The 25,605-nt window shown below is 42.1% G+C and overlaps 1 protein-coding gene across 2 annotated transcripts in view; it reads left to right on the top strand.

Annotated features, from left to right (window-relative positions):
- ITGA9 (integrin subunit alpha 9) overlaps positions 1–25,605 on the top strand; it is a 225,199-nt gene that overhangs the window by 143,546 nt on the left and 56,048 nt on the right. For both annotated transcript variants that reach the window (XM_075083640.1, XM_075083639.1), the window contains exon 18: positions 2,339–2,489. In XM_075083640.1, the coding sequence (XP_074939741.1) occupies positions 2,339–2,489 (151 nt within the window). The remainder of the gene's footprint in view (positions 1–2,338; positions 2,490–25,605) is intronic.

Here is a 25,605-nt window from a genome sequence, read left to right as displayed (position 1 = left end):
GTAAGCATGAGAAAGCAGGCGCATTTCCTGGAGACTTACACTGCCTCATAAGAAGCCATCATTGAACCGTAAGCCATAATTTTGAGCTTAATAAGTTAAGATCATCATACATGAAGTAAGTACAGGAAACAAATATGCTATAAATATTGTCTGCGTTCGTGGAAAAGTTACACTCACAATCCACAGCCATCAGCTTTTGTCGTGGTTTAGCGGCAGCTCAGCCCCACACAGCCGCTCGCTCACTCCCCCACCGGTAGATGGGGAAGAGAATCAGAAGGGTAACGCTCGTGGGTTGGGATAAGAACAGTTTAATAATTAAAATTAAAAGAAACAACAATAGAAATGCAATGTAAAGGAGAACAACAAGAGGCGCAAAGCCCCGGGGGAGGGGGAAGGGAGGGGAGGGGAGGGGAGAGGGGGAACGAACCGCCGAAACAAACCGCCCGCACCGCAGCCGCTCGCCGCCCGACGCCGCGCCGCCTCCGCGCTGCCACTGCCCCCCCCTCAATATACCGGCCATGGTGTCACATGGTATGGAATGAACCTGCCATTGGCCAGTCGGGGTCAGCCGCCCCCACCATGGCCCTGCCCCTCCCAGCCCCCCCTGCCACGCCACGCGGCAGAGCGCGGGAAGCTGGAAAGGTAGCCGACCCCCACAGTGAGGAGAATTAACCCCTTCTCAGCCAAAACCAGCACAGCTTTAAAGCCTGAGCCTAGACCATCTTCCTCCAAACTTCTCTCTCTCCAGAGCCCCTGGCTGCTTCGGTAGATAGCTTCAGAAACCCACATCCAGAAACTTCTGGGCAAACACAGGGAGATGGAGCCCAGTGAGCCCTGCCTTCAGAGGTCTGGTATCGATGTGGTTGGCAGAAGATGCTGAAGGGTTTACAAGTGCTGCATTCTCAGAAACCCTGCTTTTATGCGGATGCTCTGACTTCAGTACCATGAGCAGGACTGGCGGTGATGGAGGGACAGGCTGCCTTTAGACACAGTTCCCATCCTGCACCCCAGCCGTTTTCACGGAGTTGCTGATAATGCAGAGGAGCAGCGTGTGCCAACACATTTGCCCCCAGCACAGCCATTCATTCATGGAAATTGGGTGAATGAAAGGTGTCTTGGTCAGCTCTGGATTTCTCCATGCCATTTTGAGCTGCTGAGTGCACGTGTGTTGTGCATGTGTGCCTGGCAGGGTGGGTGGAGCGAGGGTGCATTTCGTCAGAGATGGTTCCTTCTTACTTTTGGGCTGGCAGTCCCCTAGAGGAAATAATTGAGAGCATCTCCCTGCTGTGTGGCTGGAGGTCTCTGCCCTTTTCTGACCAGATACTCAGTGTTTTCTCTGTGACACTGTCTCTGTTTCTCTGGGATGTGTGAATGGTCTGAGATTCCAGTTATGGTAAGTGTAGCAAATTTGATATTTTGGCTGGTTTGCTTACTTCTATACTTGCTATATTTCATATTATCTTTTACTGTACTTTTCGTTCCTAGACCTGCAGATCTGTGCATTGATATTATATTTTCTTGTGATTTATCTTTAACTTTTATTCCCACTTGTTAGCTCATCTTCTGGACAGCCTAGTATGATTAAATATCAATATGTGTGTGTATGAATATTAATATTTGCCTCTATGTGTGCATGTCTGTGTGTGCTTGTAATCTGTGATGCCATTTTACAATAGTGTATTGATTTATGACATATACTGTTGTTTTAATTCAACCATTCCCTTGGTGTTCCACTTACTGAAGATAGCTCCATTGTATTAAGCCCAGCATAAACACCTGAAGAAAGTGTAGTCACTTTCAGTGGACATTTGTTATAATTTCCATACATCTTTCCACTTATACCAGGTTTTTTTATTTTATTTGACCCTCTTTTCCATTTTTTTCTATCCATAGCATAATTCTAAGAAGATTTTTCAGAAAGTTACTAGAATGTTAGAATAAGTTTGAATTATTGAGAGACAAGCTGAAACAGCTTGTGTGTTTGAATGTGGGCATAATATATTGCACGTGTTGCATTTCTTCTCTCCAGTTACTTCACAGTCTTCAACTATTTTATTCTCACTAAAACCATATTAACAATAAGTCATGTGAAATAGTTCCACATAAGGATCATGGGGTTTCCTTACAGTCACAAAAGGCAGTGTCAGAACTCAGGAGCTGCTTGTTCCCAGTATGGCTCCCTCCACCATGCCTTGGCCATACAACACATTCCTGAATTACTGACTGCTGAGCTTTTAAGCAGCTGAGTTCCATAGCACACTTCCATAGCAGGAAGAAAGGAGGACCAGAGTGGGAAAGTTGCCCAGAGTTAAACCGGTGTCACTTTTTCTGCCTACAGTGTTGATGACAGAACTGCCTACCTGGCCTTGGGAGCAGTGAGGAACATCTCTCTCAACATTTCCATCTCTAATGTTGGGGATGACGCCTACGACACCAATGTTTTCTTCAATTTTTCTGGGGAGCTCTTCTTCATCAAAATGTGGCAAAAGGTAAGAAAAGCCAATGTTGCTGCAAGCAAGTCTCTTAACTTTAAGACAATTTCATTGCAAGTTGTAGGGACGGGGTGGCCTGGTCCACAGTGCTGAGACATTTGAAAGTTATTTCTAGTTATGCTAGGCTTGAATTTCTTCCAGGCTTTTTACTGACTTTTTTTTTTTCTTTTGTGGGTTTGATCTGTGTAAATTACACCCTTTGTGTTTCTGTAGAAGACACAGCACTGTTATTAGGGGTGCACTAATGAACAAGAACATTTGGTTGAAGTATTCAGGTATTAAGAGGTAGAGGGAGACTGGTTTGGAAACTGGTAGGGTACCAAATGGCGCTGAAATACAAAGGGTGCCTCTAGCTGGAGTGGTGCCATGCTGTACTCAGCAGTCCTGGTCATCTCCTGGCCTGGTCTCCTAGGTTTTCTCCTCGTTGAAACCAAGATACAAGGCTGTTCTTTCCTCATGTCCTGGTGCAAGTTTGGGTTGTGGCCAGGGCACATCACTAGATACAAGAGCTCAAAAGTGCTTTTAATTTCACCTGCATGGAGTCAGGTGAATATTTTGAGTTTTAGTCTCTTTACATTTAGTTTGAAATACTTCGATACCACAAAAGCTGTCTGAATGTGAGTAATGTGAAAATAATTGTGCAAAATGGGAGCTGTACAATTGTTACAACGTTCTGTCTGTTTGTTCCTGCTTTCACGGTCGTTTGTCTCTCTGCTAGAGCTTTGCTTTTTAAGCCATAACAGCAATATTAAAAACAGTAGTACAACTGTTGTGAAGTATGGGATTAACGTGATCCACTGAACCGATGACATTTTGCCATTATTTGTCATGTTTTATGATAGATTTCTGTTATTATAAACCTCTTAAATTAACTCATTACATAATAAAACAAAATATGAACATTTCTTATACATGTTAATTCCCTTAGTGTTCAGTTTTGAGTATTAAGTTTAATACAGTTGCAAGCCTCAGAAAATTGTCTTCATTTTCAGGCATTATGTGCTGCAAGTGTGCAGTTTATCAAGAGGAAAAAAGCAGAATAGAGATGCCTTACACCAATACATAACTTCTCCTTAATGAAAGTTCTATGTGAAGACTTTCAGGGTCTGACCCAGCTCCCATTGAAGTCAGTGGGAGGGTTTCTATTCCTTTGCACTGGAAAAGAAACAAAGCTTAATGCATGTTCTTTTAAAAGATTGTTGTGGGTTTTTGGTTTTGTTTTTTTTTTTTTCTGTGCTTACATGTTGAATATTTTACACACACAGATTAACTGGAACACCAATTGCTTTCCTTGTCCTTCTTGGCCAACACTGCGAGGGAACAGGCTGCAGATTATGTGCTGTTTCCCTTGGTATTTTACCTTGAGCCTGGGTCTATAGTAGACATGAAACATCTGTGCTGAATACTGCTTAGAAGGAGCAGTTTCTGGAAGGAGATGACATTGTTGTAGGGTTATCTCATTACTCAGTGTGTCTTCTGCTAATAGAAGCTAGCATGTCTTAAAAAAAAAGACAGCACACATCAAGGATGCATGTAGGCTTCCTTCTCCTTTAGGTCTTGCAAACAGGATCAGGGTATAGTCTGCTATCATTCATGCTGTTCCACTCTTCTTGTGATTGATTTGATATGATTTGGGTTTTTCCTGATAATTATTTTAGTAACAGTTTTGAAAATCCAAGTCTCAGGGTTGTGTTGGGCTATTTTACTTCCTCACAGACAGCTTTTGCTTTAGGACAAACTAATATATTGTTGGCCTCACCATTTGTCCATTTGGGAAACTGGATTACAACCTCATAGCCTCAGTTACATTTTCCCTAAGTTCTTTGAACACTAATTTTTTTGTAAAATATCACAGCCTCCATGTTTCATAACTTGCTCCCATCCCTTGACATCTATGCATAATATGTACTGTGCATGTACTTTAAATAGATTTTGTTCCTGGTTGAACATCGTCCAGGCAAAAATCCAGAATGTAAAGCCTGAATAAAAATGACGACTCCTAAGATTTCCCTTAGTGGAGCAATTTTGGAATCAAAAGAGCTCCTTGTTGTGGGAAACTTTCAGCAGCAACTGCCTTTTAATGACTAATGTTAAAGTGGAAAAGAAGGGTTTCTTCCATGCAGTTGCTTGATCCTTTTTCTGCAAGGTGCCTCTGAAAGCGATGATCGTGTGGTTGGTTTTCATAACCTGTCTCTGGAGTCCTTTCAAGATGTTGTGAGTCACCTGTGTGTTTTCCCTGTGTCCCCACTGGGGACACTTCCAGCAGAGTCAGTGTGGTATTGGTTATGAGACCTGCAGTGCAAAAGTTTAATGCAGTTTTTTTCCAATAGAGTTATTGGGACAAGATGTCACGTCTTGTGTTTGAAAAGCAATAGGGTGGCATAGCTCAGGGATGAATTGTAGTGTTGTGTGAAGGGTCTGAGTGAAGGAGCCCCTCTTTCCTTTCTGGAGATTGAGATTTCATGAAACGTGGTGGATAGAGACACTACCTAGAGAACAATCAGCCATTGGAATAATCTCCCCAGGGAAGTGGTAGATTCCCCAACACTGGACACTTTTACGATTCGACTGGACAGGGTGCTGGGCCATCTTGTCTACATCGTGCTTTTGCCAAGAAAGGTTGGACCGGATGATCCTTGAGGTCCCTTCCAACCTGGTATTTTGTGGATCTGTGATACTTGACAAGGCTTTGCCACATCTCTGTGAGGTGAAAAAGCGTTCACCGACTGATACTTAGAAGACTCCACCTATTTCACTGTCTGATTTTCCTGTTGTGCTGCAGCCAGTTCTCCCTGTCTCCATGGATGAAGCCCAGTGTTTTCTTTCCGTAGCTCCTGACAGGCAGACCTTCTCTTGGGAGGCACAGTATGTGGCACGGTCTGACTTCTCATTCCTGCCTGCACTCCATGTAGCGCTTTTAACTCTCTCACCACTACTGCCCTTTGAAGGGGCTGTCTTCACCAAGGTGTCATCCTGCACTCAACGCATCCCTTCACCCTTTTTAAATACAGGGGGACTTTTCTGGGGAAATGGGCATGTAACTATAAAATACCAAATTTGTTAACTGGTAAAATTCCTGAAGACTTAGGATACAGCTGTGGCTTTCGTCTCCAGTGGCTTAGTGTGCTCATTCTTTTCCTTTATGTTTACATTTCCTGCCTTACAGTTATGCCAGTTATTGTCCCTCTTATTGGGCATGACAACACTTTTGTTACGAAACTTATTTTTCAGCTCCTAAATTTGGTGGGGTTAAACTGTTTGAGATGACATTTTAGAAGCCAGTTACAAATCACATTGCTTATTTAAAATAAACGTTCAGGTAAAATGACAAAGTCATTTCAGGACTGGGCTGAGGCTGGGTGTGTTTTTGAGGGATTGGTGAAGACTGGTCATTGATACAACGCCTGTGCAAAGTTTCAAGCTCTCACTCTGTGAGAGCAGGTTGTTTTACAAGTGCACGGAAGTAGTGCACTCCAGTGAATTTCAAATGTGTCCACTAAGAAAAATGTTCCTTTTGAAATACAGAAAGATTTAATCATGTTTTCTTTAAGAAGGAGAAAAGAGAGAGGGAGAAAGACACCACACCTGTCCACTAACATTTTTTTCTTTACTATGTTGACAAAGAAATTTTGGTCCTCTCTTCTGTGATGGAGAGATTTAAAAAAGCTTCTTTTTAATCTTAAAGTTTATTGTCCCATAATCTTAATTCAGCTTCAGGAAAGCATCCTATTTCAGAGTCTAAAAAATCCACTTAACAGAGGTGATACCACTTTCCTGTAGAAGAATGCAGAGTGCTGCTGTGTGCTGAGTCTGGAAAAAGAATAAAAAGCTATTGCTACTAATCTCTACACCATTTCACATCTATTGGAATTGCCTCCTGGCTTGTGATATTTTGCTGAAAATGCTTGTCAGCATAGGCACTTTGCTAACCGTTTGTTAGCTGCAGAGGGGTATTTTCAGTATGGTTGCAGAAAAAGCACTGAAGCTTGCCGGCAGTGGCAGTTAACATGGTGTAGGGCAGACCTATATCTTTATTAAGTCAGCTCAGCTATGACATGAGACTTTATAGCAGTAGTATAAAAATAGCATATATAACATAATAGTAAAAACAACCAGCAATAACCCAATATGTACAGCATTAATCTCTCACTGCTCTGCAAGGGCTAGCAGGAATCTGTCAGCTAACCCCATTTCAGCGCTGGTTATGGAGAGAGTAGGTCAGGAAATCCCATTGCTGATTGTCATTTCCAGCGGCAGATTGTTCCTAAATTTCAGACAGGCTCCCAGCATCCAAGGCCAGCTGTGTGTAACATTCCTGCTGCTTCTCAGAGCAGCTTTCGCAAGCAACAGCTGAGTGAAGTTAGTGGGGCCGGGCCAGGGCAGGGTGAACAGTGAGGTTACAGTTTCCTCAGGCGCAGCAATTTCCCATGATTCCTTTATGACTGTGTACCTGAAGCTTTGGTCTTGAGTGTGAATGTTGCCGATAACCAGAGTCATGCCGCTTATGGGCTCTGAGGTTTTTCTTCTGACGACTAATGCAGTACTGTCCCTTTCTGGGTTAGCAGGGAGGTCATGCAGTTTGGATATGAACTTGTTCTTCCTCACTCCCAGAGCACTTGCCAGCGTCTCTTGACTGGGATTGCCCAGAAGAGCTGCAGACGCAGGCAGAGTTTAATTTTTTCCAAGTTGGAAATTCTCTTACACTGGTTTCCCATACTGCTCATACTTTCTAAGAGTCTTAAGGCTGGCAGGGGCAGGGTACTGATAGGGCACAAAAGCCAAAGACACGTGCCCTTTTTTGGATCCCATTGTGCAACTGGAAGAATATTTAGGTCCTGGGTATTCATTTTGTCTCTTTTTCCAGCAGTTATGGCCCCTTTGGATCTGCTTGCAGACAAGTTGACGTGATCAGTCTCAGTTCACATCCAGCTGGTTAGCAGAGACCTTTTAAATTAATGGTTTGATTTAATCCAGCTGATTTTGCGTGGAGTGAGTTAGACTTGCTCCTGTAAACTGCTCTGCCAGAGGGTCAGAGGGGAGTGATGCCAAGTAATGTGGAAGCTGTGACCCCTTGCGCTGATACAAGTGCGTCTGGAAGATTGCCCAAGCCACATATCACTTACATGAGGGGATTTGAACCCTTTTGCCAGGAGGCCTTTTATAGCCAGTGCTTGGGAATATGAGTAGTGTGGCAGTAACCATGCCACATGCTGCCTCTCCATTTTTGCAAATCTAATGCTTAACTTTTGCTCCAGAGTGCACCAAAATGTTTTGCATCCCTGGAGCAAATTGTCCAATTTCTTAACTGGGAAGAAAAAATATGTGCAGTTGAAGCTATCTGACATCATTGTTTATTTTAATTTTGTTTTTCTGAGAGTGCTCAGTGAAAACCTCAACTTCTATGCTTCCCTGGGGATAAATAAGGAGCAGCACCTTTTTCAGGCCAGGGGCTGTTAGAGCCATCTAATATTCCCCTGCTCTTAGCAGGTAGGAATTGAAGGCTAGACTTTTGATCCAGACTTCCCACTTGGGATTCATGTATCACTCCAACATTCAGGGAATGGACATTGGAGACTTGGTTTAGTTGTGTAATTAGTACTGATCAGAGTCTTGTAAATTTTTCTCCTATACTCTGATTTATCATGTATATCTGAAAGAATTCTTTTTCATTTTTCCCAACAAATTAGCTTGATGAATACAGTGAAAAATCCCTAAAGTCTTTTGGCAAAATCCTGATTGGAATAAATGATTCAGAAGCCATGATTTTGCAGGACTTCTGCTCAGTGTTGGAAGAGCCTCTGTGAGTTTGATTGTTGAATCACATTTTCAGGAGGAGCTTAACACTTAGAAATCTCATTGAAGGTTGATAGAATATAAGGTTCCAAAAGCCTAAATGACTCCGGCTTTGCAAAATCAAATGCAGCTAATACCAATTAGCTTTAGAAGTCCAAGTTTTTGCAATCTTAAACGCTACCTGCAGGGCAACCATGAATTGCAGTGGGGGATCACCCCAAGTGTGTCCACAGAAAGCAGCAGAAGCTTCAGCTTCAAGAAGACAGGACTTTTTATGATATGCCTGTTTCTTTTGGGTGAGGTTAGGCAGAATAAAAAGTTATTTTGCAGTACAAAAATGTGGTATAAATTTTTGTGAGGATTTTGGAAGTGGGTTGTTTGTTTTTAAGCAGCTCGCAATTAGTAATCTATTACCAAACATCTCTGTTTTTAAGGACTTGATGATCCTGGAATAGCATATGTGACCAGATACACTAAGAAGCTTTATGCTGATCAGGTGGGGCTGTGCTCTGGGTTACATGATGTGGAAAGTGTTTGTCCTGGAGGTAGCTCATCATGACTCTTTAATTTGACTGTTTATGTATATATACATAGTGCTTTTGAGGAACAGCCTGGGATGCTTTGTGTGGCTCAGATTATTGAGTGAGGTTTTGTCTGACTGCATAGCCCTGTTCTTCCCCTGGGGCAGTGAGGGGAATGATTTCTAAAGGAAGAACAGCTGTGTGGATTAATACAGTCGTGTGAGATGTACTTTTTATAGAGGCTAGAAGGTGGCCTGTGCTATAGCAAAGCCTGTTTACAGTGAATCCTGACCTACCTGCTGGTGTACCATCCAAGGTGGGGTTTCACCATGGCTGGGCACCAGCAGAGGTCCTGGTCTCCATCCAGATAATGGAGGGAAAAGGAGATTCAAAGCACTGAAATTATGACACTTCCTCAAGATCATGGAGAAGAGCTCCCTGGGCCGCAGGTGATAGCTGACTACCCTGTTTTGGTGTCTGTGTGGCCTGTAGCTCTCCGGCCAAGCTGCTTCCCCCTGCACATCTTCAGGAGCTGCACAGAGCCAGGAGCCACTGCGGTGGTCCCATCAGTGCCAGCCACGGGAGAGGGCTTTGGAAAAGGGATTCGGCTGCCTCATTTGCTGAGATCCAGCCACCCCAATCTAGACTGTTATCTTGATAAACTGCATTGCTAGGAGAAAGGGGAAAAACCCTTTGCAGACGGTAGACCCCAATATACAGCGAGCTCAATATATTTGGTCTTGGGTGTGCTTATTTAAAGGCTATGGTGTCCCTACAGAAAGATCACCAGTGACTTTCCTGTGTCCCACTGTCTGTCTTCATTATCATATTTTGCTCTTCACCTCAGTGAAGAGATACTTGCCAGCGTCTGAGGTGAGAAATCTGTGGGGCAGGGTTTGTCTCCTGTGTTCGTAGGATGAAGCTTAAAATTGTCTGAACTTTGACATCCTCTGCAAAAGACTTAAGTAAGAATTGTTTTGCACAGCTTTCGGTGGCTTTCATTACAGCAAGAGTTGGAAGTTTGTTTTTTGTTGTAACTTGAAGCTTAAAGTTTATCGAGTTTCTGGTATGAAAGGTCAATTCTGCTCTTGCAGGAATTTCTTCTGGTCACTTTTAACACAGGCAGCTCAAGATGGTGCCACAAAATAAATGATAACCCAAGTGCAAAATACAACAGAATTATAAACTAATATATATTTGTTTACACTATAAATAAACAAATATATATTTACATAATATGTATAATAGACATATATACATATATATATGTATTTACGTTGCTTAGTCCTGTGGGATGGTGTAGTTGCAGTGCTGTGTGGCTGGAAGTGGTGGCAATTTCTGTCTTTCACCTAGTTGTTCAGATTTCTCCTGTGATGCTGACAGAAGATTTAAATAAAAAAAGAAACCCTCTTTAATTAATCTTATTACGCACAAGGCATGATCTTGCAGTCATACTTCAGGCATAACCCCTCTGAAGTCAACACCAGTTTTGCCTGTAGAAAGACTTAAAAAGCCCAGCTGCACAGTCAAAAAGATGAGTAAGGGTGTGAAGAGTTTTTAGCTGAAAATCCAAGGAGGGCCAGCACTGCTCAACAAATCACAAGCTTTTCCCTTCTGTTACCTTTCCCTCTTTCTTGCTTATTCTTTGCTCTCTCCCTTCCTTCAAAAACATGGTAGAAAAGTTCTCAGGAGAGCCTTGATTTCTTCTAGGGAACTAGGCAAGGCAGGCTCCCGCCTCCTGGAGCAGATGACAGACAGTGACTTAACCCTGGGTTCAGCTGGCATCAGTCTGTGTTCCTATAAGCAGAAGCAAGCATGTTAAGCCCCACCAAAGGAGGCCTTTGTGCCCCAAATCTGCTTCTTTTTTTTGTTTGGTTTGGTGTTTGGTTTTTTCCAGAGAGGGAGCTTCCTGTCGTGTTTCATCAAAACCAGAGGCACTGAGCAAGGTGGGGAGGAAGAGCTAGAAGCGTTTCAGCTGGCTCTGTTGCAGGCTCTGGGGGTGAGCAGGGGACCCCCTCTCCCAGCTGTCTCAGTGGACCTCCCGCCCAGGCAGGCTGCAGGGGATGCCGAGCCAGGCATGGTCCCAGCTGGCTGTGCTTTCACAGCCTGCCTTTGGGAGGGGGCCAGAAAACTTGCGCTTGACTTTTGGCTGTAACCATCTTCAGAATAGTAATACACTGATTTCCACTTAGCAAGGGAAAAAGGAGGATCGCACTAAAAAGCTGCTCTATAAAGTAGAGCGGCAGCTTTTAAAGTGAAGCCTTACAAGTGAACTGCAAACCTTTTGTTTAAAAAAAAAATAATATATATATATTGTAAAAATAACTATTTCAGTATCCCAGTGCAGTAGGTAGTGGATTATACCTTTGCATTTCAACAGTGTCCCTATGTTATATGTAGTATTTATCAGGTCTTTCTGTGGAAAAAACCCTGATGCGCCTTGTATTTGAGTTCCTGAAAGAGAAAAACCAAAACCCACAACCTGTGTGTGTTTGCAAAATGCATTTCCTGGGGTTTCACATTTGGCTTTGGTTGTTGGGGATTGTAGGTTGAGCTAAGGTTTATTAATTCCAGGAAAATACCCAGTGCCAAACTCATTATTATTGTTATTACCTTAATATTATTCTTTACACTTGAAAATTACCACCAGGGAAGAAACAGGGAAGATGGGGAGGGTGTGGGGAGTAAGGCTTGATTCTATTGATTGTGTTTCCTCGTTCAGTTTGGGTTTAATTTTTTATTATTATTATTTGTGAGGTTCTCCTTTTGCTTTTTCATTGAACTATGTGTGGTTGATAACATTTGAATTTATTTCCCAAAGTCGTTATGAATTTAAGCTTTTCATTATAACACTAAGAGCGAATAGCTATGTTGCAGTTGAATGCACCAATATTAAGTATAATTGATTCCTTACACACAGAAGGTTGTCTTACAGTACATGTGGGCATATATTGTCTGTGCTTGCAGAAATACCCCTAGGAAATGAATGCTGGTCATTTCTTTGATTTCTGACACTGGTTTTTTTTCTGCTTTTAATTTTAAGAGAAGCACGTTTTGAAGATATGTTTTTGTTATTATAGAATAATTTGTATAACCCATGGGTTATCTGTAATGATTAAGAAACAATTACCCTGTTAATGTTGCCGTGCAACCATGATTTAGTAGTTGATACATCTGTGTGTGAGCACATATATACATACATCTACCTGTGTCAGTGAGATGAAGGAAAGCTTACCCCAGAGCCCTTTCTCCTCCCAACGGTTTCCCTGTCTCTGATTTTTTAATGGGTTATTGGAGGGCATCGACTCACACGCATGAGAATGCACTGTTGTTATTAAGCTTAATATCTCTGTGCACTGATCATGAGGGAATAATCCAACACATAAAACCATATATGTACATCCACAATTCTTTTGAAATAAAGGTGTAATCAAATGCAATGCACTGCTGCCAGATTACAACAGCATATGTACATGTAATGGTATGAAGAATACAGGAACATGCAATCTGTAATTCTGGACGTGCTTTTTTTGGACTCTCAAGACCTAATTTTCTTTTCTGGGCAATCACATTATGTCTGGACAGGCATTTAAGCCTACAAATTTTCTGCAGTTCTGTAGATAAAAGGGTTTTTTAGGAATAGCACAGTCTAGATTACTGCTGAATTTAGCTGAGTGTGTGTCATGGCAATTTTTTGTGTAATAGTTTTTATGGTTGCTTTTTAAATATATCACTATGGAGTCAGGACACCTGTTTTTCCCTTACTCTTTATTTTCCTCAGGGCTTTGCTATGTTTCTGTGTGTGGAACTGGAAGGACGTGGCAAGTATGTGGAAGTTGCCTTAGGCTTAATAGTATATTAGTGTATGTACTAGCCAGTGTAGTGTTTTCAAAGGGTGTCTTCACATTTTTGTTAGCAAAGGTTTTATCTTGGTTGGCAAACTGATAGCTCATTACTAAGTAGACACCATTTTGCAACATTTTGGTACCTGTGGATCGTGGTTTTTCCCCTTTCTGCACCTAAGGCTCCATTTTTCATAAAATCTTTGCTCTTACTTGAAATATATTGTGGCAATGCACGATTCATAGGACTGGCAGTTGTGCACCAACCTGCAAAAGCGGGTTTCTTTTTCAGATGGGACTTGTAATCAAGGGATGCAGAGAAGAAACAAATGTATGTTGTGTTCAACCTTTTTTTAAGTGTCTCTTTTGCAAGGGTTGGTCTGCATGGAATTTCCTATCACGGTTCATGGTCCAGTGGTCATCTATGCATGGCTGTTTGGCAGAATAGTTGGACTAGGCCAATAAAGGTACAAATTCTCAAATAAGGTGCAAAGGTGCAAGTACATGGAGGAGCTGGGTTTTAGATTAGATTTAATCTGAGTTTCCAGCTTTGTTTTTGGCTGCATTAATACCTCAGGGACTGTTCTTAATGATGTGGCACTTGCAGCCAGTGCTGGGATTCCACTGAAGAGGAGCATCCAGGCCAGTGCTCAGTGGTGTTGGGTTGACGGTTGGACTTGATGATCTTAGAGATCTTTTCCAACCTTTATGATTCTATGAAATGAAGAGGAGGTTGCCGAGTCCATTTTCCATTTGCCCGGTGGATGGTGGGAGTTCAGCAGGCCAGCTTGCTTCCTAGTTACTTATATTCCTGTTTACTCGTTGTCCTGTTGTTGGATGCAAAAGGCTGTTTCTCGCACCATGCCAGGAAATGACACTGTATGCCTTTAGAAAGCAGAGCTCTACATCTCTTGGAATAAATGAAAAACAGTATTTCAAGTGATGGCAACAAAAGATTTGTTCTTTAAGGTGGCTACCTAAGATGGCAGCTGAGGAATATGTTTAGTAAATCAGCTGCATGGACTTAGGGAGGGCAATGAATTTTTTCTGCTGTCCTGCTGCCTTGTGGTAGGAAGCAAACAAAAGAAAGGGGTGCTTCACACCATGTCCAGACAGGCTGTGGCACTCCTTGCCACCAGAGCAAGTGGGTGCTAAAAAAGTGAGGGGGAGGTAAGCAAGTTCATTGACAAGGAATCCACAGATGGTTAGGGAATACACAGCAATTAACTCTGGCTCAGGGCATCTTTGGGTCAAAAAACGTTTGGAGGCAGGGAGAATATTTTGGGGAAAATAGCCCTGTATGTTTGCCTTGCTCTTGTACCCTTCCCCAGGCACCCAGTTTGGCCACTGTGGAGGCAGGTTGCTGGAATGGAGTAATTATCTTCCCGTCAGCCTCTCTGTGTGGCTGTGAGGATAATCATGCTTTGCCTATGCATGTGCTGAACTGTAAGCAGTTCTTGAAAAGCAAGCAGTTCCTACTGAAAGGGAATAAATGACACAAATACAGGGATGTGCTTCTGTACCATTACACACCAATTTATTTAGATCCTGCTGACACTGAATTTCAGGTATTTCAGGTAGATTTGTGTTGCAAAAAGTGGGCAGCGGGAATGACACCAGGATCCTGAGTCCCTGGTGCAGGCCCTTTGACTCAGTTTGCTCCCATCCAGCACTCCCCTGTTGCTAGGCCTGGACACCCATACTGACAGCGCAGCTCCCATGGTCTTTCCCCTGCTCAGTGATGGCTCTGTAGCAGAGGCAGGGCTAGTCAGACAGGTCTGTCAGTCAACCAGCTCTGTCAAACCCTCAGGGGCACTTAAGAAAGGGATAGTGGGCCCTGCCTTGGGCTGTGGCTTAGCTCAGCTACGTAACCCATGACACTGGTCCTAAAAAATAAGAATATTAAATGATCTGTGTGAATAGAATTCATGTTAGAAGTAAAGGTTGCCATCCTTTCAGTATCAAGCTGGAAAACTAATGCAAAAGTAAATGGTGTGTATAAAAATCTACTGAAGAGACCCTGCTATGCAAGTGTAACCTGCACATGCTTGGCTCCTCAACTGTAATATATGCTGAAGGTAATAACCTCTGCGGGGTACAAAATACCTGCTGTAAAGTGACTGTGTTCGGGTCATTTGCAGTGTGTGTGTGTGTTTTACTGATTTTTGGCTCTAGGAAATAGTTTCTTTTGCTTGGCTACAAGTACACAGTTTCCTTTTTATTTTGCCTTGTGCCTTTGTAATGAACGGGGCAATGTATGTGTGCATGTATGTGTCAGTGTGTGTAAGGAAGAAAGCAGCTGAATTTGTTAAAAAAATGGTACAATATGAGTAGATGGAAAACATAAATATTTCTGAAAACACTGGGTCAACTCAGGGATCCTGTATGTCCCTAATCCTTCTCCAACTAAGGCAGAGCAGTCTAGTTTTTTTTATCAAAAATAAACTTTTGGTGGAATTAATGGAATAGTCAGAACTTCTAAAAGTTCAATGATTAGTGTTTCCAGTTGTGTTAGCTCTTTGACGAAGAGGAAAAAAAAAAAGTCGTAGCTTTATATTACCCTCTCTGATTTTTGCATTTTGTTTTTTGTTATTTTAATGCAGCAGCCATAAATGCATCCATATGGATTTATAGGTCAAGGAGTATAGCAACAGGACCAATATATATTTTGGAAATATCTGCAAGGTCAGACATCTGTGAAGGTACCTGATATCGTGTCATGACATCTATTACAGTCATGTCATCCTTTCTCCCATTTCTCATCTGAACTGCTTATGGAGGAGAAAATAAAAATGATTAGGTTATGGTCATAAATGGAGCCAATGGGTTAATCCCACTTTTGTATGTCTGCCTCAGCTGGAAAGGAGTATGAGCCGTAGACCTCAAATGAAGTCTGATGTTAGCTTTTCTTTCTTTCTTTCTCCTTCCTTTCTTTTTTCCCCAGTGACTGTACATAGTTTTGAAATGCTGCATGCAAAAAAGAGCAAGAGCAAAGGAGCCTGTTTATTGTTTTAGCCAGAGAGTTCCAAGCAAAGGAATTTTTTCTCTTTCTATTCCAAGCAATAATTACATTTTCCACTATAGAAAGTACTTGTCATGTGAAAGGCACTTGTGTCTTAATAGAAGTTATAAGCCTGATTCTTTAGTAAGGATTACAAGGGACAGGTGAAAACTGGATCACTGGAATGGCTTTTGTTTGCTTTTATTAAACGTGAATTCATATAGGCTTCGAAAGGTAGTAATTTCTTGGTGATGATAGACATGAATTACATTAAACTCTTCAGTAGGTAAGTCAAGCTTGCAAAACTGTCTTGTATTCAAAGCTTGATGCTTCACTACTCTGCATTTTTAGTACTTTTTAAATTGTGGATTGACAGTAACTGCACCATCCTACAAGCAGGCAGCCCTTTTGTCCTCGCTTGTCTTGGTTCCCTGAAAAGGAGAAGTGGCACAATGAACAAGAAAGGCCACTCTCAAGAGACAGGTGATCATCATACAGTCTTAAATGACGTCATCTTGTTAGAAGTACCTTGTCATTGCTTAGCATCCTTTAAAGGAAGGAAGGACAAAAGAGAAGGTCAATTTGCAGGAGGGAGAAATTAGAAGGGGATCCAAGTGCAAGTGGGGTTCCCTGCCATGACCTGCTCAAGGTGCGTTTTGCTTAAGTACTGCAAGGGACAGAAGATTTAATCTGAATCCTTCCTGCAAAAAGAATGCTCTTCCTTTTTTGGTAGAAAATGAATGAACTAACTTTAAGGCTGTTACTCCTTCAATATTTCCTGGATCATTCCTTCAGGGAAGCAGGCTAATCCCATCCCAAAGCCACCCCCAGCCTGAGACAGGATTTAAAAGCAAGGAGGACTGTTGGCAGAAAGTGGTTGGGGAAGCTCTCATGCCTTGTGTGCTCCTCCAAAGCCGCAGATAGCAAAACACCCAGAAGATGGTGTGACGAGGCTTTCTTGAGAAGTTTCCAGTGCCTGCAGTCAAGGTAGCTGCTGGCCTCCTCCTTGCAGCCTTTCAGCTCAGGTGGATCCTCCCCAGTGTGCTCTAGGAAGCATTAGAGGCTTGTGGGGATGGGAGGGAAAAGGCAGCTTGAGCTTTCTGGCCATGAGAAAACGTTTGGTTTGTATTGTGTTCAGGAGTTAGAGAGGCCTTCAGAAGCCTGAGGTTATCCACACTGGACCGTCAGCCCCCTGCACTGAGTAAAGAGGTGTGAGTGCCAAGCCTGAGCTAACACATCTTTCCTGGGGCATGGAGGTAACTGCAGGGGCCAGAGCCCCAGCGTGAATTCCCAGACTGATGGTGTCAGCAATGATGTCACTTCTGAGATACTAACTGCTGCTGCAGGGGGGAGGGGTGGCCTCAGAAATGCAAACTTGTCATTAAGAGCCAGATTCCAAAAAAATACATATTTGCTCGTCTGAGAACTATTTTCCTCTGTGATTTCTTTTGTACTATTGTCTGTGGAAAGGATGTAAAAGCAAGAAAAAGGCTCTCATCTGTATTCCAAACTTTTATGAGACATGATAAAGACATCACAGGGAAAGTCCAGTGTCTCCAGCTGTTACTCACCTGGACAACTCCACTGCAAACACTGGTCATCCACCACTGTAAAATAGGCTACCATCCTATACAATCTAACAGTTTATCCTAAATAACAAGCTCTGTGTGGCTTATTCATATGGCCGACTGCGCCCAAATTTAAAGGGTATTCCTTATGTCATTAATAACAGCCAGGTCATGCCCGAGGGAGCTGCAGTGGATGAGCGTTGTTGTGTGAGAAGGTGGAATTCTGACCTTTAAGCTGTTCCTGCTCTGCTGGTAGAGTATGCATAGGCATACATTAACACATATGGAAAGGGTCATACACTCAGGCCTGACCAAACAGTGTAGTTGAAATGCGGCAACCTTGTGATGAACGAGGGACAGCTGACCTGCAGTTCTATGGGTATGGTGGATCTTGGTGATGTTCCCTGGATTATTTCCTATACGTTGAAAAAATTAAGTTCAGCAGTTCTCAGCAATTGGGGAAAAGAAAGATTTAGCTTGCATGGTACAGTGAAAACCAATGTAAGTCTGATTGGTTGGTTAAAAATGAGAGTTAGTGTGGCAGCAAAGGAGGTGAAACTTCTCAGGGTGACACCAAATCCCCCTTTCTCCTGATACCTTCACCAGCTGCCCTGTAGGTCCCTTAAAAGATGGGAAAAGCAAAAACAGGACTGGTTTTGTTGACTGGTTCTGAAACGTGTTTTGGGGCTTAATCACTTACATGAGCTGAGCAAACAATTTCTGCTGCTTCTTCACCTTCTGAGATGGTGTGCTTTAAAAATCTGCTGTGCTAGCTTTTTGCCAGTTAAGATAAACATTTACGAGTGAGAAAGAGAGAGAAAAAATAAGAATGTTTGGAATATCGAGTAAACAGAAAAAGTTTTGTCTTTCTGTCCGTTTTTACTCAAAGAGTTGCTGTGTCGGCTGGGATTGGTGAGCTCATGATCTATAAATAGGTTCCATCCAGGGAGGAGAGGGAAGAGGCGGGAGGCTCTAATTAATTATATAGAAATAGTTGTTTTCACAAAATAAGCAGCAAATCCAAGATATTTGAAGCCAGGCTCGCTGAGCTTGGGGGTGGGGTGTGCCTACAGCATTTACTAGTGAGATCATGGAATAGGACAGGAAATCTCTCCTTAATGCCAAAGAAAACTTTTTTTTTTCTCCCTGGTTCTTTTTATGAAACAACTGTTGAGGTTCACCAACCCCCTTTCAAGCCTGTTTTCTGGTAATGAACCAAAGGATCAATTCATTATCAGAATACAGGTCCAGACGCCTCACTCCCCCAGATATTTATATACACATTTGGCTGTGTGCATGTCAGCGTACTCAGGTATGATGTTTTGCTTGCTCATGTAAGCACTGGGATGATGAGGGTCTTTGCTAGTGAAACAGCAGTTTGTGGAGCTGCAGAATTTATGATGTGCGACATTCACATTTGCTGATTCAGTTTGTTAGGACCGTATCTGTGTGTTGAAAAGTAAAGGAAACTTAGTCCCTGAGACACCTTTAAAACACACACAAAATTGTTATATTCCATTTTATAATTGGACTGGATATCCAATATTCTTCAATCATTGCATTCAAGAAGTAAGATTGTTTCATGACGATGTCTAGCTAAGCAAGTCCATGTTGAGTCTGTATTCCCCCCTCTGTAATATTTTTCCTAGCAGGTAATTATTAACAATAATTTTCATGCTGTAGTTTGTATTGCTGCTGATTTATCATTGACTTGTCCTTCATGTTATTCACATTGTTACTTGCATTCCACCTGTGTTTGGAAATTACTTATGACAGAAGAAAACCAAGCTCAGTTGTGTTAAAAGAGTAAAGCCATCTTAATTTCTTTCTGTCATGGACATCTTTTTCCTCCGTATGTGTGATTCTGCCACACGCTCTGCTTTGGCAAGTGCAGAAGTGCACGCAGCAGAGTTTCTGAACACAAGGTGTTTGCTTGAAGTTGCTGAGTAAACCACATGTCAAAAAACTGGAATAAAACTCATGAGATTTTTTCTGTGAAAGCAGAAATGCCCTGAAATACATGTGAGAATTTTTCCTGGACCTTTGATTGCTTTTAAAGTCAATAGCCACCTGTGCTGGACCACTGAGTCTATCTTCAAAGGTGCTATCAGTAATAGCATTTTTTTCCCCAGGCCATATTGCATGCTGACAGCTCACGAGAGGCCCCGTGACCTTCCCAGGAGGCCAGGTGCCACCACTGTGTGCCGCCACTGCTACCTGGGGAGCTGGCCTCAGGGAAGCAGTGCATCCAACCACAGCACACAGCTTTCCATGCGCCTTCCTCTGACTGTTTGTGCAGTGTTGGGAGCTGGGCATTGATGGCAGTAGGTGTTTGAATGCTTTGTGCATTTGTAACTCCTGAGACAGATGAACAAAAAAAAAGGAAAACCAAACCCCGAAACTGCTGGCTCAGTTTGTGATCTACTGAGATTTCCAAATGTGAGCAAGTTGCTGATGCCTTCGGCATTCACTGTCAGCTGAAGGAGTTGGGGATGTTCTGTGCCTGGCAGGGTCCAGCCCAGAAACACAGAGGAAATATTAACTGTCTGTTCAGCAAGCAGAGAGTACTGCTGACAAAGAGGCAAAACAGACATCGGACTGCTAGTTGTACTAATAAAACAGGGGCCCAAAGGGCTTTCAGGGATGATAATCAGAGAAACTTTTTAGAGGCATCTGAGGTAGATCAGACCCACCATTTCAGTCATTTCAGATGATTTTTGCTTGAATGGTTGTATAGCGCCAGGAAGGGTTCCCAGTCAGTAATACCACTGAGCCTCTTTGTGTTCTTGCAGTTTTAAAATACCCATCAAAGCCCCATTTTGGAGGAAAGCATGGTATCTGTGGAATTTTGTGTTAGAAAAACTAAGCTGTTGTATGCACAAGAAGGAGCCTCCAAGATTAAATTACTCTGAGCTGCACTTGCACACAGTCATAGGGAAACTCTGCCTGGACCGGTCTTTTAATCTGAAAAGATCCCCAAGCTTTCAGGAGCTCAGGCATCCCTAATTGCTCTGTACATGTGGGTAACTGTGACCCATTCTTTGGTGACCTCAGTTGCTGTGGAAAGAAAGTACATCAGTATGCTCAGGGGGTAGCTACTAAATGAATTGACAACTCTTCATATCCTTGAAGCCTCAGTGAAGGCATTAAGAGGATTGTGAGGCAGGGAGCGATAAGAGTAGGATCAAAATAAAAATTATGCTCTCAGAAGCCTAGAAAAACCCACACTGGGGAAAGTTTTTGATAGTACAACTGAAGGGCTTAGACCAAGATTATGAAGAGTGATTTGAGGAAGCCATCTCAAGCATCATCAAAGAGGTTTATGTTCCTGACATGGGAGGTGTTTGTGCTACCCGTCTTTGCTAGCTAAGTGCGTAGGAAGCAGATTACCAGCTGTGAACAGATATATGGTCAGTGATATCTCCCAAAAGAAAGAAGCTTTTAAAATGCAGGTCAGGTCTATATAATTGTCCTGTTGGGTGGAACAAAAGACCCAGATGTTCATCTAAACTCTCATTTGGGAAAGTGTCCCTCTTCACCAAAAGTACAAATTGGAATTAGTGAGGTGTAAGTATGTGAGTGTAAGTCAGGGTCCATGATGAGAATAAAAAAACTGTCCAAATTTAACAAAACTGTATTTTTCCCAGTGCCTGATGTAAGCCTCTACCTTTGGTGCAGGTCAGAGTACCTACGTTTCCAAATAACTAGTGGGGAGAGTTAACTGTAAAGTCTATATACTGGAGAGTATTTAGTAGGTAGATGCATGGTATCTAACTTTTGAGACTTAGCAGAGTGTGAAGTGGACAGTGCAAGTAGCCCTCCTTTGTGATATTTTCTTAGTGTATTTGTTTTAGGACTCCTCGGATGAGGATACTGTTCACGGTCCCCTGTAGTGTCAAGTGTAATGGTTCACAGACAGGCATTATGGAACAAGACAACCAATAACAACAAGAAAAGCAGTAACAAGAAAAGCAATAACAAGAGTGTGCTCTGGCAACAAGTGCAGGGTTCCTCAGTATTCACTCTTGTCATTCTTCTTTTGTACCCTTTGGAAAATGTGCAGCAGCATTAAAAAAAACCAAAAAAACAAAAACTAACAAGTTAAATAAATTCTCAACATCTTCAAAACAGGAGTGTTCTGCCAACATATTATCTAGGCTTCCAGGACATTTTCTCCTCTTTTCCAGAGCATATGTGCTAATAGCCAGGATTTGCAGGGGAGACTATTTTCCATCTAAACAACAGCAAAAAAAGCTTTAATTTGAGCTTTAATTTAATAGCTAAGGAAAGAGAAATATAGACTGCTGGTAAATGATTTTTCTAACAAGTTTGGGGCTTTTTTCCTGCTTAAAAAAATACAAATTATCTTAATAATTCTGCAGTGAAGATATTTGCAATGCCTTTCTTTACTGATTTTAATCCATTCAAAAATAACAGCTAACCAGAAGAGTATTTAAAAGGGTGAGGTCAGCTCTGGCACAGATAATCAACAGTATTCAGAGCAGTACTGAACTTAACACTAGGTTCAGAAATTAATCTAACTTTCTGTTGACTATCTTAGTATGGTTTTATTAAGAAAATCAGAGCCATAACCGGCACATCATTTTGCAAGTTTAGTGTTGTTCTGTTGCATCTCCCTCTTGCTATTTCAGATATAGTACCTACTAGTAGCTTGTGTGCATAGAAAAGCAGAGAGCTGGCCGGTGAATTCACACCTTCTCTGAGAGAGCACTGGTGGGTGCAGAATAACAGAAGTGACTTATACTTCTATATTTGTTTGCTTTGCTGATAGTCATAATTAGGTAGAAGAGTTGATAGATATATAAAACCCTGGTACTGGAGATCGTTGAAGGGGAGTTAATGGACTGGGAGAGATTATTTACGGAGATGCTGGTTGCAAGGAGCTTGCAACCAGTCATGGATTGGGGTGAGGGGTGGGAGCAATTTGAGAGGTGTGCTGATGACTCTGGGTTGGGGCCCACATCAGTTCAGAGGAGTTGCTCTACCTTTGGGGAAGAAATGAATGATCCTAAGGGTGGGAAAAATAAAAACAGAGTATGATTATATGAACTGCCAGATCAGGCTCAGGAAGGTTGGAGGGTTTTGGATGGACCTAAGTGAGGCAGAAAAGGGATGGGTTGTATTGGCTGATCAGTAAGCCATGATGAGCTATGCGAGATTCCCATGGGGAGAAACCATACATGATCTGATTTGACAATGGTTAGTCAAGGTGAAGCTGAGGAATTTTCAATATCCTTCTTTGGGCTGTGCCATTTCACATATGGTGGCCATTTTTGGTCATCAGCATTCAAGAAGAGGGAGCTCAGTTGGAGCAACGTGTTTTGTTGGTATGTCAACATGAAGACTCTTCCCAGAGGCAGAGTCTCTGACCTGTGACTGTTTTATCCAGAGCCAGGCAACCTTTCTTCCACCAGCAATTCTCACTTTTTTTTTAAGGCATTCACTTTTCCTTCTTCTTAAGTCTTAGATTTGGCAGTTGATCAAGTTGAAAAGGACCCTTCAAAGTTAAAGTAAACATTTAAGAAATCCTCTAAAAATGTTTGTTTCAGAAGGAAGGGGGACAAAGTGCAGCTGTGTTTGAGCAGTGTTTGGTTCTAATAAAGGACCTTTTCCAGGTTGGTTCTAATAAAGGACCTTTTCCAGGATCATACCTAAAGTAATCTAGTCTTGTGCTCCAGCTGGCACTGGTCCCACCTTTGTACCATGAGAACATTGGGCCCATCAGATACTATTAAGGGAAGACAAGCTTTTTAAATGCCAAAATACATGCATGAAAGATTGACTTGGTATGACCTGTTCTAGTGCTGACAAGCTATTTTCTAACTGATAACCTACCTTGTGTGGCCTGGAAGATGTGTGGTTCTCTTGCAGTCCAGTTATGATCTCTCTGATAGTAAAAAAGCAAAATCTGGAGTAGTTCCATGTGTTATATCCTCAGATAATCAGCTAGGTGAAGCCAGCAAAAGGATATTGCTCTTGAGTTATTCCAGGGTAAGAGAATGATTCCGTAATACAGCATCCCATTTATGTGGTTAAAATGCTTTACTCATGTTGGAATGCTTTCTAGACCAAGCTGAATGCATTGTTTTAAGCATTCAGCTTGATGTAGCTTGCCTACCTGTGTGAAGGAAATTACTCTGTGAGTCCCTTACTTTCTTCTGGTTAGGTATCTGTGTTGTTTTGGGCAGTAAGGATTTGACTGCACATAGTTTATGGGTTAGGGACAAGAATATGAGGAGACATTGCTCCAAGGCCCATTCCTCATTGTCAGCCTGTAGCCAAATATACTTGGAACTCCTATGTTCAGCACCTGCCCACTTCTGCTGAGACAGGTACAGGCCAAAGATACCAGTTGAGGAGACAGCTAGTGCCCTTCAGTGAAGACTTCATGGTGCACCAGGTGAATATCTGAAACAGCAGAGAGACGGGGAAGAACTGGAGAAGAACATGAGCAATGCTGAAATTTCTGTTCTCAAGTCTTAAACTTAGCAAATAGCAACATTCCTAGGTTGCTGCTTCTATGCACTATATTAAGATCATTACCAGCTTCTTGCACTATTTAGTTGAAACCACGCATAATATTTGCACTTCAAAGCATTTATGTCCAAAAATAAGGCCGTTTTGTTATATCTCTGCTCATATACTCGATTACATTGCTCAGGGATTGTGTTTGACAGCATTATGCTACAGAATTTAGGTTGAGTTGTTTCCCCATGTGCCCCTTATAGTGGAGTTAGAATTTGACTATTTCATTGCTTATAATTATCAGGAACTTTTCTTTCTGCAACAGAGGACTTTGAGAAACAGACTATAAGCCACCCTGAGCTTCATGTTTCTCATACACAGGTCTGCATTTGTTAGGCAGTGATATTATAGCTATTTGGCTAATTAGCTTGCTATTTATCTGATTGACTCTCTTAAGAATATGAGACACTATGAAATGTTTCAAAAAGAAAACAAAGTTTTCCAGATAAAGCTTCACACTGTCTCGTTGGAAGGGAAACTTTCAACCCCTTCGGCTGTGTTTTCTAGGCAAACTAGAAACTGCTGTGGAAACTCATGCAATAAGCTGGGTTCTCAGCTGGGTTATATTGTCATAGAGATGCATTGCACACTAAAAGCATTACCTAACATCACTGAGAAGTGGCAGCCAAAATTTCTGGAAGCCCCAAGTTGCACTGCTTCTGTTCCCTATTTCTTAGGTAAGACAGCACAAACCCTTCAGCTTTCTGGAATACCGTGGAAATTAAATTTATTTAGTGCTCACAGAGTACCCACATGTTACAGACCTGAACAACTTAGGAAACCCCATGAAGAAACAATTTTCTCTCTCTCTCCAAAGTAGTGCACCACAAATAAAGCCTGAAGCCGGACAGTGAGCAGTGAAGGAAAACAAAAATGCCTACTCATTAGCTGAGCTGCTCCATCCTAATCACAGAGCAAGGCAAGGGGTCCATGGGAAAAGTTTTCTGGGTAACCTGTGTAATTTAGAAATGTGCAGAAGACTTGAACCAGTGTGTTGCAGGGAAACTTATTTCTGCTGTTTCCTACCATTGAACAGTTTGGCTTTGTAGCATTAATAATGTATTACTATGAAACACTAAACTGCATGATATGCTAATGAAGCCAGAAGGTCGTTCAAGTCAATCTTACTGCACCCGTTAAGCTGTTGCAAGCAACAACAGCAAAACCAGCCAATCAACATTATTTGTCATTTCCTTAACAGGCTATTATAAAACAACTGGCATCTGCCTGCCTGCTGTCAGGGCTGCAAAGGCAGGCAGGCACTAATGTGCAAAATGAAGAAGTACTGCGCTTCTTCCATTATCAAGATGAGAGTTCTTTCTGTTATCGTGTTTTTTGACATCTCTAAAGTGAGACAGCCTTGAGGAGAGGAGGCAGCCTCCTGGGTCTGTCTGGTCATTGTCACCACCAGACACCTATGTAAATAGAAACCCCTCTTGAATGAACAGAGGCTGGGAGTTGATGAGAGTTCATAGGTTTCCACAGTTAGACAGCAAGGGACATTTGAACAACACAGAACCAAGAATGTTCCCAGAGGAAACAGCTGTTAAATTTTTCATTTGGTTACGCAGCTGCTCAGAGTTTGTGTAAACTTGATCACTCGCATAAAACTGGAGAACCTCCTAGATTGATAAGAGGAAAAGGCAAGTGAAGGGGATGCTTCACCATGAAGCAATTGCTCTGCTGTTTTGTGTTAAATGGAGGAGGAAATCTAACACAACATATGAGGATGGCAGCTTTGTACAACTGAAGCTAGATATTTGATTTGCTGGGCAGGACTATCTTTTGTATTAGTAGAAGCCTACTAAAGATCACAAGGAAACAAATCCGTAAAGAAACTGA

Source organism: Phalacrocorax aristotelis, chromosome 2, assembly GCF_949628215.1.
Source record: "Phalacrocorax aristotelis chromosome 2, bGulAri2.1, whole genome shotgun sequence".
NCBI lineage: Eukaryota > Metazoa > Chordata > Aves > Suliformes > Phalacrocoracidae > Phalacrocorax > Phalacrocorax aristotelis.
Note: the sequence above shows the minus strand (reverse complement) of the source record. Positions and strands in the feature narration are given on the sequence as shown.